The sequence below is a fragment of the Stegastes partitus genome, unplaced genomic scaffold (genome assembly GCF_000690725.1).
Source record: "Stegastes partitus isolate 25-593 unplaced genomic scaffold, Stegastes_partitus-1.0.2 Scaffold18, whole genome shotgun sequence".
NCBI lineage: Eukaryota > Metazoa > Chordata > Actinopteri > Pomacentridae > Stegastes > Stegastes partitus.
The window spans coordinates 1606856-1627266 of NW_007577749.1; the positions used below are offsets into that span (position 1 = coordinate 1606856).

The following is a 20411-nucleotide window of genomic DNA, read 5'->3' on the forward strand; positions in this document are numbered from 1 at the left end:
CTGCCTCATTCTGGACACACACTATATAAAAAGAGAAAGAAAGCCACATCTTTTTTGTATATAGTTGCAAATATTTGTAATTAGTTTGATTTCAAATGTACCTTTTAATGTTCATATCTGCAGCCTATGTTTATTTTCAACTTTCAAAACGCTTCGTTCAGAATTTTATTTATTTTTTTTTTTTACAGTGAAAACATTTTTTTCAAATCGGATGTTATATTTTTTGTGTGTTATTGAGTCCAAAATGTTAATATGTTAGGTTAAATTGAAAAAAAAAAAACAGTAGTCAGATTGTATAGGTGATGTTGTGCTGAAAGATACCAAACATGGGCCCATCGAACATGTTTCTATGAAGATAAAACTAAAAGTATGCTGCCAAAACAGGCCTCTATTTAAGAACAATGCCTATTTTCTTTTAAAATGTATGCATGTTGACTATCAATATCACACATACATAAGAGGACACAGGTTTAGAAAGTAGCCTAATTAAATTGTAACAGACTGTCTACAACAGAAATGCTTAGCTAGCACAAGCTAAGAGCTAGCATTGCAGCAGGTTAACAGAGCATATCATTGTTAGTTCAGCATAAAGTCAGCTTATTTAGACTTTGACAAACGGGTCTGTGAAGATTCTCAGTCATCCAGGTCATGGTTGATCTCATAGAATAATCATAGCAACGGGACTTGCTTGAGTTCCTTAAAGACGTTTCACCTCTCATCTATGCTTCATTCTGTTCTGTTTCCTCAGTCTTAAACCATACAGAATGGACAAGTCGTTAGCACTCCCCCTACCACATTGGGGTTCGTTTGGTTCTTTTGTGGCTAGGTGTGAATGTGGTTTCATCTTCCTGGGAAGACTTCTTAGGACTGAATTGTAAACAGGTGATGAGAGAGGTGATGGCTCAGACCTCCGCCTCTGTTGAATGATGGTCTTTCCATTTTGACATAGATGGCTTCTTTCACTCCTCTCTCAAACCATCTGTCCTCCCTGGCCAAAATCTGGACATTATTGTCTTCAAAGGAGTGCCCTTTGTCCTTAAGATGCAGGTGGACTGCTGAGTCCTGTCCTGAGGAGCTGCTCTTCTGTACTGAGCCACGTGTTTGTGCAGTGGTGGTTTTGTCTCCCAGATGTACAGGTCTGGGCATTCCTCGCAACACTGGACTGCGTACACCACGTTGCTTTGCTTATGCCTTAGAGTGGACCAGTTTCTGTCTCAGCGAGTTGGTGGGCTTGAAGTGCATCGGAATGTTGTGTTTGTCCACCTAACAAACCCCATTGTGGCAGGGGGCGTACTAACGACCTTCCAGCCCTCTTCACGACAATGGTCTGGTACAATGCCCACATTGCTGCTGACGCTGCCCCAATCTGTATGTGTCCATCTCCCCTCCATTTTTGAACACGATCCTGACATACTTAAACTCCTTCATTTGAGGCAGCAACTCACCCCCAACCCAGAGGAAGCAATCCACCAGCTTCCAGCAGAGAACCATGGTCTTAGATTTGGAGGTGTTGACTCTGAACCTTTTCACTCAGCTGCAGACTGCCCCAGTGTGAGCTGAAGGTGTTGGGTTGAAGAAGTCAGTGAAACCATGTCATCTATGAAAAGCAGAGACAAGACATCATCCTTACCTGGGCTGACAGTACTTACAGTCATATAGCCATAATCTATCCAGTAAATGTTCTTTTAACCATTGAACCATTTTCCCAACACAACTCAGTTTTAGAATCAACACAAAGATGACCTCGATAGAAAACACACTAGCATCAAATAATTTTCAAATAAATTGCAGATTTGGTTGTAACTAGGAAGGAAAAATATATTGTATGCATTGACCGGATTATTTTTTTGTCTGAATGGTTTGGAAGATCTTTAATGATTTTTCAAAAGTATCATCAACAATTTAAAAAGATCAAGGTTTTATATCAACTTTTAAAGCAATCAGTTTCTGTCTGTGTGTTCCAAATTTAAAACGTGGGGCAGAAATTAGTGCTATTGTACCACCCTTTTTAACTAGGTGATTTCATCTTAGGAAACATTTATGCCACACATTACAACATGGTAATAGTCCGAGTCTGAGTTGTTTACAAAATGAATCCCATTAGTATTAACTTTACACACTATAATAAGCAGCATTAGCTAATTATAGCCAATTAATGCTACCAAAAATTAAACAGAAGTAACAAGTTGATGTAATACCATATGTGTAATACCTCCGGGCTCCGGATGACACGTAAATTTCCAGACTGTCCGTGAAAGCAGCATCGAGTGAACCAGCCAGCAGGAGCAGTCGAGAGCGGAGATCATTAGGGAGCGAGCACAGCTTCCTGGATGGAAACGAAACGCAGGAGCAAAGCCGACACACAGCAGGACACACACACACAGGCCAGACAGCAGCGAGCAGGACGGTTAAACATGTCTTTAGTTTTTCTCTGAGCTCGGTGCGGCTGTTAGAAAGGGGCTATCGGTGTGTCCGCAGCGGCGTTAGGCGTTGACAGCAGGTTATTATTCCAGCAGACCGTATCAACACATGTGTCTGTGCCACAGTAATAAGAGCACTGCGGCTGTGCATCTGGACTCAGGCTGCTCCTACACCCAGCGGTCCACAGGCAAGGTAGGTCCCCCACCTTTTGTGGCTTTTGTCTGCATCACCGTGGACCATCCATCACCCAGGCTCTTTATGAAATCACTATCATAAGGTGAACGCGTCAGAATTTTAAATGTTGACCTATGCGAGTGTGCAACCTTGAGGGGGATGCAGATGTGTCAGATTGTATGTGTGGTGTAGTTGAATGCACTGCAACAGATTCGATTTTTAGTGGGTAATAGATATGCATATGTCACAGCACCCTGGGACTCTAACTACACATTTAAATCACACCTGTCTAATTAAATCTCCACCACAGTTATTGTCTTATGTGCATTAGATCAAAACTTAGATTTCCAAGTGTTTCAACTTTCTATGCTCAAAAAACAGAAACTGGCTATTAGGCTGGAAGTCCTTAGAGCCAGATAGGCAGACAGGGAGTGAGTGCAGCTGTACAAATGATGCCATATGAATTCTGCTACACACTTCCCCAAGCACACACTCCCAGCTGCCTCCCTCCACAACACAGCAGTAGTCTGTATAAAAGTGGCAGCAGCTTTTCACCGGGCAGAACTGGTTTTCCGTTCTGCCTCTCCGGTCAACAATGATGCTTTGATGCCCTCCACCCCAGCCCACCCCAGCCCACCCCACCCCCAGCCCGGGACTGGAATGCCACCTAGACCTTGATCCGTGAGGACTGCTAATCATCAGATGGTCAGCTCCACACCTAAAAAGAAACTGTTACCACACAAGGGCATTTTGATTAACATGTTGCTCCAACAGTGGAGGTTACAGGGTATTTGTGGGCTTTTTGGGGGCAGGGACGGATGTGTTTCAATTTAAAATTCTGGTTGTTAGGAGTTTGTGTTGACATTTAATTTGTTTAGTTTCACTCTTTTATGCAAACATTAAGGGTGGAAATGCTTCTGAAGCAGCTTTCTAACGACGTTCTAATCCTCAAACTTAAATCTGATCGCTGGGTTGCACTGCAATCAGATAGCTGTGATGTATTTATGAGGTCTGCAGTTCACAGTCTATCAAACTACCTCATAGCTGTCATGCAAAGGTGTTCAATAGTGGTTGGTCATTGTAACACACACACACTTCTTCCAGTCTGATCTGTTGACAAATGGTTACCCAGGTAATCTCAAGTTCGTCTAAACTTTGAAGTTGCCCAGGGATGAAAGCGATGCTCTGTTATTAATTACACGTTGGAGTTTCCATGGAGGAAAGCGAGCACGCAAGAAAGCTGTTATTTTCCCATGTAAAACCACAGGGTTGGTTATGCTCAGGCAGGACAGGACAGGCTGACAGCCCTGTGGGATGATGACTGCAGCCGGCTCAGCTCGCCTGTCTGAAAGTAGTGCAGGGGGATAGACTATGACTGTGCAGAAATAGCAACGTGAGCTGCTCCATAACCTCAACAAGCACTACTGTCAGTGATCCGCATGTATGCCGCCGCTGATCGATAGCACATTATAAACGAGCCCTCAGTGAAAAATTCAGGCCACTGCTGGTGATGGTGGCTGCATTGATTGAGTTGCTCCAAAGTTTCCTGCCAACTTTAACAGTCTGCTGAAATAGAGAACATTGTGTGTGGGATAATGTGTGATTTCAACAGTCGCTCAGGCTTCACAGTGTGTTTTTAACACTGCAGTTTCCTGTGTGACCCTGTTCGGTGTCCAACCACTGTTACCCGCAGGATTAATCGCAAATCCCAGATTATGGCGTTGTTATTTCTTATGCTTTTTGGGACTGGACAGAACCAAAGGGCTGACGTTGGGTTTAGTAACTTTGGCTCCCTTTACCACCAGGTTAGTTTTTTATTATCCACCAACATGTGTCCTGCTGTTTCAAAATTTGTAACTAGTGCGTTACATCTGATAAGCAACGAGGAAGTCACTTAAAATTTGTGCATAATGCTGTAGTTGAAGAGATGTTTGTTCTTCCACAAAGGTCCCGACTGAAGTATGTTCCAATAATGATTGAAAGTCTTGCCTTGAGAGTCTGTACAGATATTTATAGTTACATAGCTTTTTTTTTGCATGTAAAAGGCCTGCAAACTTGCAAAACCACAAGTGTACTCCAAAGGGTGTTATTATGTATCATAGAAAACACTGCTCCTTACCTGCCTTCCTGAACCTTGATAAATAGGCTGAAATGGTAAAATTCAATTCTGTTTTGACATCATTTGCTCAACCAGTATTTCAACCTTTTGTTGCCACTCAAGCCTTTTGACCATGTTTTTATAAATTACGTGAACATCAACCATCAATCAATCGTCCAGTCAAAAAGAACAAGGATCTGTTCGATAACTGTGGGCTTGGCAAACACAGACCTTGGACTTTAGCCTTAAAAGTGACATCCATACATAAAGAGACAACAAAGGATGATGTTGAGGAGTCAGTATTATGCAGTAATTACAATTACGGTTTGCTTTATGCGCCACGCAGGTTTAAACAGTGACTAATTCATCCGTCAATGAGCAAGACAATCGCTGTGTGTTGATGCAGGGAGTTGGTACGCCAGTTTTCAGAAGGAGTTTCCAGAAACTAGGTGCAGTGTTGTCCAAAGGGGAAGGGAAAGCAGAGTTACGCCCACACTGAACAGACAAATACAATAGTGCTTCTTCTGCTTTTAGGAACATGGAGGCTGAAGCTCCCCTCCATCCCCAGCAGAAGGGCTAGGAGCAGCCTGATTTCTCCATATTTCCCTCCCTGCCTGCTCGCTTCACCTCATCATGGCCAGCAGGAGTGCCACCCCGAGCCACCGGGAAGCCAGGGATTCGGCACTGGAGACATCTGAGGCTGCCGCTGACCCCCAGCCAGGGCCCGATGTCTTCTGCAAGCTGTGCCTCAGTGAGCAGCCATCTGCAGCCACCAAGGAACTGCAGAGCTGCAAGTGCATTTTCTGCACCGCGGTATGTAGAGATGTCCAGTTTATTCAAGTCACAGTACTTATATTAGATAATGCTCATATCCAGGTGTTTGTTTGAGCAGTTTAGGACACATGAACTATTATGGCATTCAAACCTGTGAACTGTTAGAGCTGAAACAGAATAATGTGTCTTAAGACTACATTCAGAGTTGTATTGCTCAAACTTTTTAGTCATTTTCTATAGACAGAGAAGATTTCACAGAAGTAATCTAACACCAGACTTTGTCATTTGGTCAATTTAGGCAAATGCCCAACGTTTAAATTACTTGGAATGGGATGGTCTCTTTTATTGCAGCACTGCTCCCACTCCCACTTTAAGGCCTTAAAATAGATCCTCTTATGAGTAAGGCTTGCATATTTCCATTTCAGTGTAATCAAGTGGTTTCAACAGAGGAGTGGCATTCTCTCACATTTAGTCTCTTTGAGTTGTCCTTGGAATTTTTTTGTGATTTATCAGAGGTGTTGACAGTTTCTTAACAACTGACAAACATGACCTGAGTTTCAATTTCAGTCCTTTTATGAGAACAGAAGCGCTATCTTTAGAATACAGAGCTGTATTATTTATAACCAGAGTACAGAGGTCTGTTTGCTGCTGCACTGTTCTCATCTAATGCGTTCCTGCCTGGCATATCAAAACTGAGCGGATTCCAGATAGTGGCAGGTGTTAATCTCTGTCCAAGCTAGCTAAGTTGTCAGCGCTGCACGCACAAGGTCACACAGATAAAGCATAACGCACATACGCAGCAGAGGAACGAGGGACACGGATACCGTAAACGCTGCTTGTCTAAGCTGTGTGAATCTGAAACAACTTGTCTCGTGTGGTTGAAGACAACACACTGTTGCTTGTGTTTTGATATGGTCGATTCTGCTTGCGAAATGAGAACACAGATGATGAGCACACGTTTGCACATTCCTCACTTCTGCCATAGATTTGTTGTCTTCTTCAACAGAACAGTGATATTTAAATGATTTTCTGTTCCTCAAAACTGTCTGCCTTTGCGCAATGTTTACTTAGTTCCTTCTACCTTTCCAGATTTCATGGTTGTGGCAACATATGACTTTTGACGTGTGAGTGTTGATAAGAAACTTGTGTTAATGGGAAAAGTAGATTGCCCTGTTTTCACAACAGCTCTTTCCTCTCGTTGCATATTACACTGTCACAAACATGTTGTTGTATGTGTTGTGTATTATTTTGTATCCAGGATAGGCAGTAAAGATAAACTTCTGCCTAGCAAGGCAAGATATTTTTGCATTGTGCATTGTGGTATGGTTCTCACTGTTTCATTAAATTTCAAGTCTAATGTTGCTGTTTTGTTCTTTCCTGTCCAGTGTTTGCAGCAGTATGTTCAGCTAGCCATAATGGAGGGTGGGGGTGCACCTATCACCTGCCCAGATATGGCGTGCCAAAAGACTGGAGTGCTACTAGACTCTGAGGTATGCCCTGTTTAAAACCAATCATATGTAAGTCATGAGAGAAACCTAAAAAAGCAAAAAAAAAGTTTTAGTTGAGGTAAAACACAAATATCGCATTTGTGTTTTACCTCAACTAAAACTTTTTTTTGCTTTTTTGATGTGCAGACATGCAATAAACTGCAAACAGTGTCTGATTTTTGTTGCAAAACGTTCCTGGCATTTTGAAGTTGCTGGTTTTAGCAGTTTGTTTCCAGTCCTGAGTGCTGCAACCATACTTCTGCTGAAACTTGAAGTGGGATTTTCACCCTTGTGATTTTACAGTTGTGTGGGCAGGATTAAGGGTTGTGTAAACCCTGCTTGTGAGGAAAGTCAAGTGCAGTAAAGTGATACCACACAGTAAACACCACAATAAGGAAGCTACATCTGCTGACTTGCAAAGAAATGGAAATTCTTCTGTAATCTTTTTTCTCATCTAAGTATGTCTACATTAAAACACCCAAAGATATTGCAACCAACCCCTATTTTCTCTCAGGGGCTAGTCACTACTCGCTAAGGTGTGTTCGAAAATATGCACCAAAATGCAGTTGCTAGGTGACCATCTTATCCAAGATGATCTGAAGTATTGTCTTCTCAGCAGCAACACAAAATAGCTTCACTTTCATTTTGAACACGAGGTGTTTTTGTGGTTTGAAAAGCATTCTGGGTTTTGCAAACTTCACCATAAGCCTCATGAAGTTGAATACTGAGTGAATGGAGCATGACTAAAGCCCCTCCTGTGCTCTGTGATTGCAGATATCTAGTTTGGCTGCAGCAGATCAGGCGGAGCTGTATCAACGTCTGAAGTTTGAGAGAGGTAGGTACTGTTGCATTAGCATACTGATGGCTCATGACAGGCAGTGGGCTATTTCAGGTCACACAAGCAGCCCCACTGAGTGTTGAGCTTCACATGCCTGGGATATTGTGGGGCCTGCTCCCTTTTTTTCTTTTTCTGCTCTGGTCCGCTTACGCCCGAGGTTACTGGAACACTGGCTTTATTACTCATAGTTGAACTGAAGATAGCCAGCAGCATATAGCAATAATCAGAACAGCAAACACTACAATGTTACCATTTTGACAAATCGGAAGTAATGAGATTTTCAGTGCAAATAAATTATGTGACCTATGTGTAACTAATTGCACCATAAGTTGTGGAAATGTTTGTGAAGGCAAATAGTATCTCTGCTCTGCACTAGAGGCCTGTGAGTAGAGAGAATGTTGAAATAGCTTTCTGTTGACATTTATAAATTGCAAACTGAGGTTAGTTTGCCTTGCAGCTACACTGGTCTTTTCCAGTTGCACAGTAACAATACGCTGTGAAGCCAATAATAGTTATTGTTTACTGTAGCCATAAATCATAAGACTCATATTATTGGAAGTATAAAGAAGTGCAAAGTACAGGCTGTTTTGCAACAGTGTTTCCCTTCAGTTATGATTCACAATGAAAGTAGGAGCTGGTAAAGCGTCTGAGTCAGCTCACAACGGCTGTTTTTTGTTTGGTTGTGACAATTCAGATTGGATTTTTTTTTTTTTTTTTTTAAATCCACTTTTATATTTTTTTTTTTTTTTTTTTTTAAATCCACTTTTATATTATGAATCTTATTCTTTAGAGACCATACAAATCCTTTAGGAAAATTGTTTGCATTTTAAGATACCCATTTATAAAGAAGAAGAATGCATTTGTTAGATGTTCTAATCTTGCTGTAGTGCTGTGGTTTGGGACATTACCATCAGTATTGGCTGCACATAGCAGCAAATGCTCGCGAGCCGATGAGGAACATGATAAATGCTAACAGCCTAACATTGCGATATCAGTGTGAGCAATAAACAGGAACTTACTGAGCATCTGGCACTGTTCTGGTTGGTAGCCTGTGTTTTGCTATCTGTTTTCTACATCTGTTGTTGTCTGACGTAAATTTTCCAGTCATGTTTGGGCTTGAAACTGATTGTCCTCATTGCCAGTTACAGTGTTGAATGCATCGTATTCTGCATTCAATTTACAATTTACACTTCTGCTTAAGATTCAGTCAGCTGAAGAGGGCATCAAAGCTGCTGCTGATTGATTATGGGTTATTGAAGCTAAAACTAATATCCCACTGAAAAACTCTTTTACTAGAAATACCACATGATGCTCTCAACTCGTGAGTGCTGATCACTTGATAATGAAAAATGTAGCCTATATAAAAAATTATCTAACCTTAAGCGGTTGTAAATTTAAGTCCTTTCCGGTTATCCTTCAAAATCTTTTGTGAATAATATTTTCTTGCCTGTATAAATGTATTTATGGGGGTGGTGCAGATACAGATCGGAAACATAAGGTAAAATCCAGTTTATTTGTCTTATAATTCAGCTTAGTTTAGGAATTAGCATCCTCCAAGAAATTTTCTAACCACTTCCCTGTTTTGTTCCCCCTCAGAAGTGAAGCTGGACCCCAGTAAAGCCTGGTGCCCGGTGCTTGAATGCCAGGCAGTGTGCAGTGTGCAGCCGAGCACCGAGGGCCAACCCGCCGCCGTGCCCTGCCCATCCTGTCGCGCTGTCTTCTGCTCTGGCTGCAGAGGGCCGTGGCAGGACGGCCACACCTGCCCCGAGCGCCAGCCAATCATGTTGTCCTCACCCTCTCATGAAAGCAGGTCAGTCAGCTGGCAGTTTGCTCAGCTGCCCACTGCCTCCAGCCGCAGAGCTGCATGTTGAAAACGATACTGTTCTAAAAGCAAGAGGAGTGTGTTAGATTTGGGAGCTAAGGGATCTACAAAGACACATCCATCCATCCATCCATTATCTACACACCGCTTAATCCTCAGGGTCGCAGGGCGGCTGGAGCCTATACAAAGACACATTTGATACTGATATAAACAAACATATTTATTCTTTTTTTAAAAAAAACATATGGTGTGCATTAATTTTGCTGTCAATTGCATTATTTTATGAGGAAAGTCCCATCCCTCCGGTTCATATAAAGACGTGATGGTAGGGTATTTACAGCACATTGAATGGATTGTTGAAGTGATGTGTAGTTCCTCATCCCCCAGTAGAGACTTTATGCTGAATAAAAACATTATTTCAGGATTAATAGCTTAGTATTCCTCAGCAGTGCCCTCTGTGTAGTCCCTGTTGTACAGCTACATTACTGTGCTGCTCTGAGCTGTGGTGCTGCCAGACTGACTGATGTCATTGGGGAGCCACTGAGTTATATTGGAATTCCATTGTCTCAGTGCCAAAGGGAGGAGGAGGATGGGCACCGAGCCAGTTAGTTCACTGTACAGCAAGGGAATGTGCACTGCAGTGAAGCAGTGGTCTCTGCAGTGTGCTATGAAGGATGGAGCAGTGGATGAAGAGAGTGAGGGGATATCAATATTAGATTTGAATTTTTGAGAGCAAAATATCCATTTGCCTCAACCACCAGAGCTGTCTGGCTGTGTTTTTGCAACAGCAGTATAGTCAGGATTCTAAAAATACTGCAGAAGTCCTGCGGGGCAATTCACTCTGCATTTTCAGTTTATTTGTACATTTAAGTTTCACTTGTTTCTATAACTTTGATTTCCCTGCATAATGCTCCGTTTGCTGTTGCAAAGGTCGCCCCATATGCACATTTCATTGCCTTTTCACTTTCTTCAATTTTTCATTCCGACACTGTGCTCGAGTTTGTCGCTTTCTGTTTTATGAGATCATTTATTGTTTTTGCAGTAGCAAGTAGCAATGATAAGCAGTTGCCGTGGTCACTTAACATAATGTTAATGTTGGCAAAAAAGAATGTCCTAATTCAAGAATGTCAATTTACAACTATCTGTGTAGGTTTGTGGAGTTCATCCACGCTTATCTCCATTTTCGTGCTACTTTTCTAGCTTTGGCAATGGCAGGTGGTGTCGGTAGTCCTGCCTTCAGAAGCTTTGACGGGCTCAGGGAAACAGCCTTCAACAAGCACTAATCTATAGTAATGGCTAATAAATTTGGAGCTGTGGCTAATGCTTTATAGATCTGCAACCAGGCTAGCTCCACACAGAAAAAGAAGGTCACATTTAAAGTTGCTCTAATCAATGCTTTTATATTGGAAATTGCTGATATATACAAAACCAGGAAACACTCGTAGTGAGGAGAAGAAGAGAATTCACAAGTTGATCACCTGACTCTTTAGTTCCCCTTAACTACCCCAAACAGATCCGTTTAGTCTCATTGTTTTGTGCAATACCTAAACTCTGTGGTCGTGTGTTTACTGTTTTGGTTCAGTCTCACAGCTCTCATAATAATTCCCAGCTGCAACAGGCAGCTGTTTTCAACAAGACAGCTCTTTTAAACCTACCACACACCACCAGCCTAAAAGAAGAGTAAATATTAGACTTACATTCATTCAGTGATCCAAAACACTCGAGCTGCTTGCTAATATTGCTTATTATATGTGTTAATGTGTAAATAGCCAACCAACCTCAACCCTTAGCCTTAACAGCTTCATAAGGTGATAATAGTGTATGTCACTATTTGTGTTCAGAGCTTTTATGCTGGCCAAATACTCAATTAATTCAAGTTTAAAGACAATGACTTTAAAATCATCTCAATCAGCCTTGTGTAATTTGTTTGGAATTGTGGGTCGCTTCATAGGGGTATTAAAACCTCCAACCATGGCTTTGAGGTCAATGGTGGATAGAGCCTTGCGTTGTACTTGGAGAACGCTTCTCTCATACCTTTGTTTCCCAAAATAATTAACCCAGTTCAAAGTGAGCACTGACCCTTCACACTACTGCTAAAAAAAGAGTTCACACATTGCCTGGAAACTCCTGAGGCCGTCATGGCTTCATACTCCAACGTGCTCCCATTAATGGCATTCCTAATGTGTCTTTCTCCAGGGCCCACTCCGACAGTGACTCCGATGTGCCCATCAAGCAGTGTCCTATGTGTGGTATCTACATCGAGAGGAATCAGGGCTGTGCACAGATGTTGTGTAAGAGCTGCAAACACACCTTCTGCTGGTACTGCCTGCAGAACCTGGATGTGAGTCTCCCCTGATACCTAACCCACAGATGTGATTCATTGGGTTGAACACAAGTTGAAAAATAACTAGACCTAATGTGTGTGTCTATGTGTATGTGTTTAAATGCAGGGGGATATCTTCCTGAGACATTATGATAAGGGGCCGTGCAGAAACAAGCTGGGACACTCCAGGGCCTCGGTTATGTGGAACAGAACGCAGGTGAGGCCATTTACAGACAGCAGAGCAGACATACAGCATTAATTTCAGGCTAGTGACGCTGTCATTGTCTGAATGGATTAGCCTACTGAGCCACCCATCCGCAAGGGCCAGGCTATCGCATGCATGGGTTTAATTTTAGTGTAACTGTGCCATCACACCACCAGGATTGGCCGTCTTCCCAGCTCCACTTTTAGGTAGTAACACCCACCAGTGAAATTACAGGAATCAGTCCTGGATAGTAAGATATCAATGGCATGTTTCACTTTATTCAGAATTTTTTTTAAAAATGATATCAGTGTGTAACTTAACTCTTATTTACCATCAGACACAGCAAACATTTAGCTTCCTCTGTTTATCATCTTCTACATTCATTATTAAAGTTCCCCTTAATGACTGTAAAATCTGTGCTAGCTTGCTGCCTGTGGTTTTTTTTTTTCCACCAGTGTGACCAGAAGTTCCTTTATCAGACTTTAAACTGAACTAGTTCCAGCACTAATCTCCTGCCCTGCAATGACGTCATCTATTCAACAACATGATTACAACTGGCTGCCAAACCTACTTTGTTTCTGCTTTTCCCTGCTCTGATACCATTATCACATGATTAGCATTAAGTTTGCTGTGAACCTCCTGATTGCGTCTCAGTGTGTACACGTTGCTAAGTGTCTGGAGAGTTGAAGTACAACAGCACAGCTGTTTCTTGCCAAACAACACATGACAGACGGGGTTACACCCTTGCCTAACAGGTCTGTTTGCCACTAATTCCTTTTGCCACAGTGACATGCTTTACTTTTTGTACAAAATGTCTCATTTCATCTGTGTGTTATTAGTTTCAGCTGAAAGCTACACATATATTTATACTTTTTCAGCTGTAAAGCAACACCAACCCATACCATAAAAATACAGTATTACAAGACACATTGTAGAACTTTATTTATCATAAAGTCCAGTGCAGAAGTGGCTGGAAGGTGCCTGTCCTCTCAGCGACATTTGCAGACAGTAATAAGAATAAGCGATGGAAAGGTATGTCTGTATTAAAGTTCTATATGAACCAAGAATAACTTAATATATGGACCACTTTGATGTTTATGTTTTGCCAACCCTAAGTACTTCTCTAATTTAAAGTGCCAAAAAAACAAAAAAACAAAACAAACAAAAAAAACTTTTTGGGGAAGAAGCAAATGCTGTAAACAGTGACATTATATCACCTGATGAAGCACGGGTACTGGACAGTTGCTTTGTTTCGCATTCAAACGACACAGAGCAAAGTTAGAGTTCATTAGGAGTCCTGTCTCTGTCTGTCTGATGGATGAAAGTTAAATATTCACTTTTGCTTCTATTTTGGTTCAGCACCTGAGAAATATGTGTGTCTCTTTAGGTGCTAAATGCTCAGCATTGTTCACCAGCTAGTTGCAACATTTCTCTGTTTACTGTTTAGTCCAGAGTAGCTGATGTACAGAGGGTTTATGTCAGAACTCAATCAAAACCAGTAAGCAGAAAGATGCTTTATAGTCACTAGGAGCGACTCCTTTTCACTTTAACACTGTCACTTGTGTCCAAGTATTGATGGGTGCTTTAAACATGTTGCGATGTTGTCTCTCAGGTGGTGGGTATCCTGGTGGGAGTCAGCATCATTGTGCTGGTGACGTCTCCTCTCCTGCTGCTGGCATCGCCCTTCATCCTTTGCTGCGTGTGCAAGCCCTGCAGAGGGAAGAAGAAGAAGAAGAGGAAGAAGGACCTCAGCCAGCCAGACTCCTCCACATCATAGCAGCTCCCGCTCTCATCTGCCTGCCCAGGATCATGCCACTAACCTCATGAAAGCCAAGACAAGTGCACTGCATGGTGGAAAAGAAAATGACTTAAGGAACAATGGGGCACTTTTTTTATTTCTCGACAGGCTGGAACTGCAAGTGGGTCATCCGGATGAACAAGTACAGACTTTTATATGAAGCCTCAGTGAGACGGCTGCTCAGAAATCACTCTTGAATTGCAAGAGTATGTACTTCATCCGATGGAAGTGTATATATGTGGAGAATGAATGTAAGTCGCTCGCCTAGCTAGTTTTCAGAGGCACAACAGATACTAAGTAGAAATCGGTGGCTGTGAGAGTTTTTCCTGCACAGGGCTTTCTCTCTCTAACATACACACACACACACGCAGTTCAAAGTGCAACGCCACCCTCATGTGCCAAACGTCATGATGCCAAACCAGAGGTGTTAGGTGCTCAAGTGCCTCGCTCTACAGTGCCTGGTGCTTGGTTCAATTTGTTTTGCCTTCCATTCTATCTTTATCTTATGCAAAAAATTTTAGCATAATGAAAACGGACTGTCAGGATCACACAGGGTTGTATATCCCGAAACAATGCAAAACATTCTTCGATAATGGGAGAAGGCAAACGGCATCACGTGTGCACTGTTGATTCTGTACTGATATGAAACACGATAGGGCTGCAATGGTGCACAGAGAACTCTTCCTCTGCGAATGTTTGTTGTCTCCACCTGGCGTATGTTCCAGACCAAAGGCTCTAAAGGATAATGTGTACTTTTCTAAAGTGTGTTAATATGTATTTATGGGCTATGTGTGTATGGTATCATTTCTACGTTTCTGTTGATGTTTCTGCATCAGATATTTTCTAAAAGCGCCATTGTAAATGAAAATAAACATAATGTATTGAACATGCATCCGATGGTGCAGTTTGCCAGTGATATGTTTCATTTCAGGATACAGATGTAAAGATGTGCTGCATATTGGATAACAGTTTGTACATAATATACTGAAATATATGGACATAACCTTTTTGTTTGGCACACACCAGTATTTTTAGTGCTTATAATTAACTTCATATACTGGGGGACTGAAATGATGAATGGAAACAGATGCATTCAGTGTCTTTATTTAATCCAAATTATACAGCCAGTTTAAGGCAAAAAACTTTATATTAGGAGATGTTCATCAAACTGATGCTCTTGTGGTCATTGGCATTATTATTTCCCATCAAGAAGCTCAAGCCCACGAACTGGTCTCGTTTTAGATGAGCATGATTGCGACAATCGATGCCTCATGTATGCTGTGTAACACTGGCCTACATAAATACTGACCAGCACATGACTGTGTGATTGATTAGAGAGATACATGGACATTCACTACATAATGCTTAAGTGCCACATGTGTGAGATTTCCTTCATGGGATGGCAGTTAAATGAACGCAAACAACTTCATTTTCACTCATGCAAATGTTACCTCCACTGTTGAAACGAGGTCAGTGTGATTTTAAAGGGATTTAGCGACGCCTTGTGGCCAAAGAAGGAACTGTTTCTTTTGCAGCAGCACAGGAAGGACGTGGACTAAATCGTGCTTGCAGGAACTGTAAAAGTTTGGACCCAGAAATGGCAGCACAGGAGGAATTCTTTGCAGGTAAATGAGAGAGTGGCAATGCTCAAAAGTGTCAGTAAGTTATAGACTGTGAGCTGTGTGTGTCTGTGTGGACACAAAGCGTCCTGTTTGTGCAGCGTGCCGTGAACAACGAGGCGAACAACAGTTTGTCCAAACACATAGTTTAATAGAGCAAACAACACTGAAACTGTTGCAGCAGTCTGTAGTCTGACAGTACAGTAGTGTGTGTGTACTGATTCTATCAAACATATCTCTGCTTTATCATTCGATCTTTACTTTCGATCAGATTGCGTTTTGTTTCCTGACACTACATTTCCCATGAGCCACATGGTTGAAGAAGTTCTGAATGTTTCCACCTTTGTTAAATATTGCTCCCCATGTTGCACAGGTATTCCCAGTAAGATCCAGTATACACCAGGTGCTGGACCCAGAGATGTCATGTGCTTTAAGCACTACAATGCAGAAGAGGTAAGAGTCACAAAGGACTCCCAGATTGATTTCATGCCATCTGAGTCAATTTGATTTATTGTTTATTGAACCACGTATTTCAGCAATGAGGGCTTCACCAAGGGACTCTCTGACAAAATCTATTTTTTAACCATACCTGTTTTACTGTTATACTTTTTTATATGCAGTTGTTTTGTTGTGGAATATTTCACATGTATCATGTGGACCCAGGGGCCCTCTCAGGAGGTTTAGCCCTGTGCAGGCCTGCCTGTGTTCTTGTCATGGATTTGAATGCAGATGTAGAGTTGTGGAGGCTGTGCTCAGCGTTCCTCTGTGCAGGTGCTGATGGGGAGGACGATGGAGGACTGGCTGAGGTTCTCCGTCTGCTACTGGCACTCCTTCTGTGGCACTGGTACTGTAACATCTGAGCCAACACTCACACTGATCATCAAACAGTCTGTGGAGGCTCAGTGTTGGCCGACTTTGACTAACACTTGCTTCAGACCTCTTAAAATGTTTTCTAGCCATCACAAGAGTCGCTTGTTTTACTTCAGGTCTACACACGTCTCCTATGTAGCATTATCTTGTTTTCTGTTTGGTAGGTGCTGATCCTTTTGGTTTTCCAACCCTCCAGCGGCCCTGGAATGAAGGGACTCCTATGGAATCGGCTAAGAAGCGACTCCATGCTGCATTTGAATTTTTCACTAAGCTTGGGGTGAGGAGATTCGGCTGAATTTGAATACTGTGTAGCTGATTCAAATTGCTGTATTTATTTTTTGACATTTGCTTGTTTTCATAGGTGAAGTATTACACGTTTCATGACAGGTGAGTCACTTAAAGCAATTTGCTTCCACTACTACCTGACAAAGCTCTGAAAGACCAGAGAAGATAATGATACACTCAGAATGAGTTTACAGTTTAAAACTCAATGTGTAGACTGCAGATATCTGGACAGTTCCCCATTTTAACATGATTTGGCCAAAGTTCAAAAGTAATGGAACAAAATGATCTCAAATACTTTTTAGAGTAAAATCTCTGGCAGTCAAAGACAGTTGGAGGTCTTTGAATCACATACATCTACATACAGTTTCTTACTTCCTGCTGATGCTCCTGATGAGACTTTCAATACACACACCTTCAGCCCTTTCTGCAGCTTGGCACATTGACATTAGTTGAATGACTTGATCAGTTTGACTAGACTTCATCCTCTAATGGCAGTCCCACCAGGGACAACAAAACTCTGGACCTGCTGTATGCAAACACAGCAGATGCCTACAGTTCCTTTCCCCTTCCCCCCGCTTGGCCGCTCAGACCACAACCTGGTCCATCTGCTCCCTGCTTACACACCTATTGTGAAGAAGGAACCCCCGACCAAAAAGTGTGTGAAGCAGTGGTCTGATGAGGCCATTGAGGCACTCAAAGATGGTTTTAACACCACTGACTGGGAGGTGCTCTGTGAGCCACATGGACAGGACATTGACAGTTTAACGGACTGTATCACTGAATACATACATTTCTGTGTAGAGACCACTGTGCCCACCAGGAGGGTACGGTGTTTCTTAAACAACAAGTCATGGGTGACTCCTGAGCTGAGAGCCTTGCTGCTGGAGAAAAGGAGGGCTTTTAAGTCTGGTGACAGAGAAGAACTGAGGAGGGTACAGAGGGATCTCAAAAGAAAGATCAGAGAATGTAAGGCCAACTACAGGAAGAAAATGGAGGACCGGCTACAGAGCAACAACGCGAGACAGGTCTGGAGAGGACTTCAGACCATATCAGGGCAAGGCAAAGGCAAACAGAGGGACCCTGAACCTGGGGACAGTTAAACCTGTTTTTCAACAGATTTGATACTGGTCTCACCCCCTTCCCCTCCAGCCTGAGCACTGTCCTGTCTACCTCCAGCACCTCCAGCTTCCCTTCCCTAGTTGCCCCCCCCATCTTCTCCTCCTCTCCTCACACCAACAGTGGATCAGGTGAGAATGCAGCTTAAGAAGACCAGAGATTTCCGGTACTCCACGGACAGTTGTCATCTCCAGAAGTTCTCCGATGACTCTGCCATCATAGGATGCGTGTCACAGGGGAACGACTGTGAGTACAGGAAGGTCATCATGGACTTTGTCGACTGGTGTGAGCAGAACCACCGTCAATTGAACGCCAGCAAGATAAAGGAGGTGGTGATCGATTTCCACAGGAAACCCACACACACTCCACTGCTGAACATCCAGGGACTTGACATGGAGAGAGTGAGGACCTACAAGTACCTGGGTGTGAACCTAAACAACAAACTGGACCGGACGGATAACACTGACTCTCTGTATAAGAAGGGTCAGTGTCGCTTATACCTGCTGAGGAGACTTGCTTCTTTTGGTGTGTGCAGGCCACTGCTGAGGACGTTNAACACTGACTCTCTGTATAAGAAGGGTCAGTGTCGCTTATACCTGCTGAGGAGACTTGCTTCTTTTGGTGTGTGCAGGCCACTGCTGAGGACGTTCAATGAGACTGTGGTGGCATCAGTGGTCTCTTATGCAGTAGTGTGCTGGGGAGGGGGATGCTCTGAGCGTGATAAGAGCAGACTCAACAGACTGTTAAAAAGAGCCAGCTCAGTCTGTGGCTGCCCCCTGGACTCCACTGAGGTGGTGGGAGAGAGGAGGGCACTGGCCAAACTGTCTGCTATCATAGGAAACACCTCCCACCCTCTGCATCAGACTGTGAACTCCTTACGCAGTGCATTCAGCGACAGACTGTTACACCCAAAGTGTAAGAAGGAATGTTTCCGCAGGTCCTTCATCCCAACAACAGTCAGATTTTACAACGCTGCACTACAAACTCCACTGGTACCTCTGTTACTGCTGCACTTTTTCTTTTTTCCACCAACAAACACTTTCCACTATGTGCTATAANACACCTTCAGCCCTTTCTGCAGCTTGGCACATTGACATTAGTTGAATGACTTGATCAGTTTGACTAGACTTCATCCTCTAATGGCAGTCCCACCAAAAATCTGGACCTGCTGTATGCAAACACAGCAGATGCCTACAGTTCCTCCCCCCTCCCCCCGCTTGGCCGCTCAGACCACAACCTGGTCCATCTGTTCCCTGCTTACACACCTATTGTGAAGAAGGAACCTCCGACCAAAAAGTGTGTGAAGCAGTGGTCTGATGAGGCCATTGAGGCACTCAAAGATGGTTTTAACACCACCGACTGGGAGGTGCTCTGTGAGCCACATGGACAGGACATTGACAGTTTAACGGACTGTATCACTGAATACATACATTTCTGTGTGGAGACCACTGTGCCCACCAGGAGGGCACGGTGTTTCTTAAACAACAAGTCATGGGTGACTCCTGAGCTGAGAGCCTTGCTGCTGGAGAAAAGCAGGGCTTTTAAGTCTGGTGACAGAGAAGAACTGAGGAGGGTACAGAGGGATCTTAAAAGAAAGATCAGAGAATGTAAGGCCAACTACAGGAAGAAAATGGAGGACCGGCTACAGAACAACAACGCGAGACAGGTCTGGAGAGGACTCCAGACCATATCAGGGCAAGACAAAGGCAAACAGAGGAACCCTGAACCTGGGGACAGTTAAACCTGTTTTTCAACGATTTGATACTGGTCTCACCCCCTCCCCCTACAGCCTGAGCACTGTCCTGTCTACCTCCAGCACCTCCAGCTCCCCTTCCCTAGTTGCCCCCTCCCCCTCCTCACCTCCCTCACCACCGCCGCCGTCTCAGACCAGCTCTGTCAGGTGGTCTGCTACGTTTTCGACCTAAGCCTGAGACTGGAGAGAGTTCCTGCCAAGTGGAAGACGTCTTGTGTGGTCCCGGTCCCAAAGACCTCGTGTCCCAAGGAGCCCAACAATTTTAGACCCGTGGCCTTAACCTCCCATCTTATGAAGGCACTGGAGAGGATTGTCCTGAACCATCTTCGCCCCCTGGTGAGCCCAAACATGGATCCTCTGCTGTCCAGACCCCAGTATGTGAGGCTACAGAACTGTGTGTCTGATGTGTTGGTGCGCAGCACTCCTCAGGGCACAGTACTCTCACCTTTCCTCTTCACCCTTTACACATCAGATTTCCAGTACTCCACGGACAGTTGTCATCTCCAGAAGTTCTCTGCCATCATAGGATGCATGTCACAGGGGAACGACTGTGAGTACAGGAAGGTCATCATGGACTTTGTCGACTGGTGTGAGCAGAACCACCTTCAAATGAACGCCAGCAAGACAAATGAGATGGTAATCGATTTCCACAGGAAACCCGCACACACTCCCCCGCAGAACATCCAAGGACTTGACATCGAGAGAGTGAGGACCTACAAGTACCTGGGTGTTCACCTAAACAACAAACTGGTCTGGACAGACAACACTGACTCTCTGTATAAGAAGGGTCAGTGTCGCTTATACCTGCTGAGGAGACTTGCTTCTTTT

General features: G+C 43.4%; 2 protein-coding genes across 2 annotated transcripts in view; both read left to right on the forward strand.

The window, feature by feature from the left end:
- Positions 1-2357: 2357 nt before the first annotated feature.
- On the forward strand, positions 2358-14837 carry rnf144b (ring finger protein 144B). Its single transcript, XM_008292368.1, has 8 exons — positions 2358-2613; positions 5228-5506; positions 6853-6957; positions 7729-7789; positions 9389-9602; positions 11811-11955; positions 12065-12154; positions 13755-14837. The coding sequence occupies exons 2-8, from the start codon at positions 5327-5329 to the stop codon at positions 13917-13919; spliced, it is 960 nt and encodes a 319-aa protein (XP_008290590.1). The 5' UTR covers positions 2358-2613; positions 5228-5326; the 3' UTR covers positions 13920-14837.
- A 629-nt stretch (positions 14838-15466) lies between these two features.
- LOC103365049 (xylose isomerase-like) overlaps positions 15467-20411 on the forward strand; it is a 9342-nt gene continuing 4397 nt past the window's right edge. Inside the window, exons 1-5 of the mRNA XM_008292376.1 lie at positions 15467-15565; positions 15933-16012; positions 16331-16403; positions 16594-16706; positions 16791-16816. Of these exons, the coding sequence (XP_008290598.1) occupies positions 15538-15565; positions 15933-16012; positions 16331-16403; positions 16594-16706; positions 16791-16816 (320 nt within the window). The 5' untranslated portion in view covers positions 15467-15537. The remainder of the gene's footprint in view (positions 15566-15932; positions 16013-16330; positions 16404-16593; positions 16707-16790; positions 16817-20411) is intronic.

Coding starts and splice junctions, on each gene's coding strand:
- rnf144b (XM_008292368.1), top strand. CDS start 5,327: ATGGCCAGCAGGAGTGCCACCCCGAGCCACCGGGAAGCCAGGGATTCG. Junction 7,790..9,388: donor ACGTCTGAAGTTTGAGAGAG/GTAGGTACTGTT, acceptor GTTCCCCCTCAG/AAGTGAAGCTGGACCCCAGT. Junction 12,155..13,754: donor TTATGTGGAACAGAACGCAG/GTGAGGCCATTT, acceptor GTTGTCTCTCAG/GTGGTGGGTATCCTGGTGGG.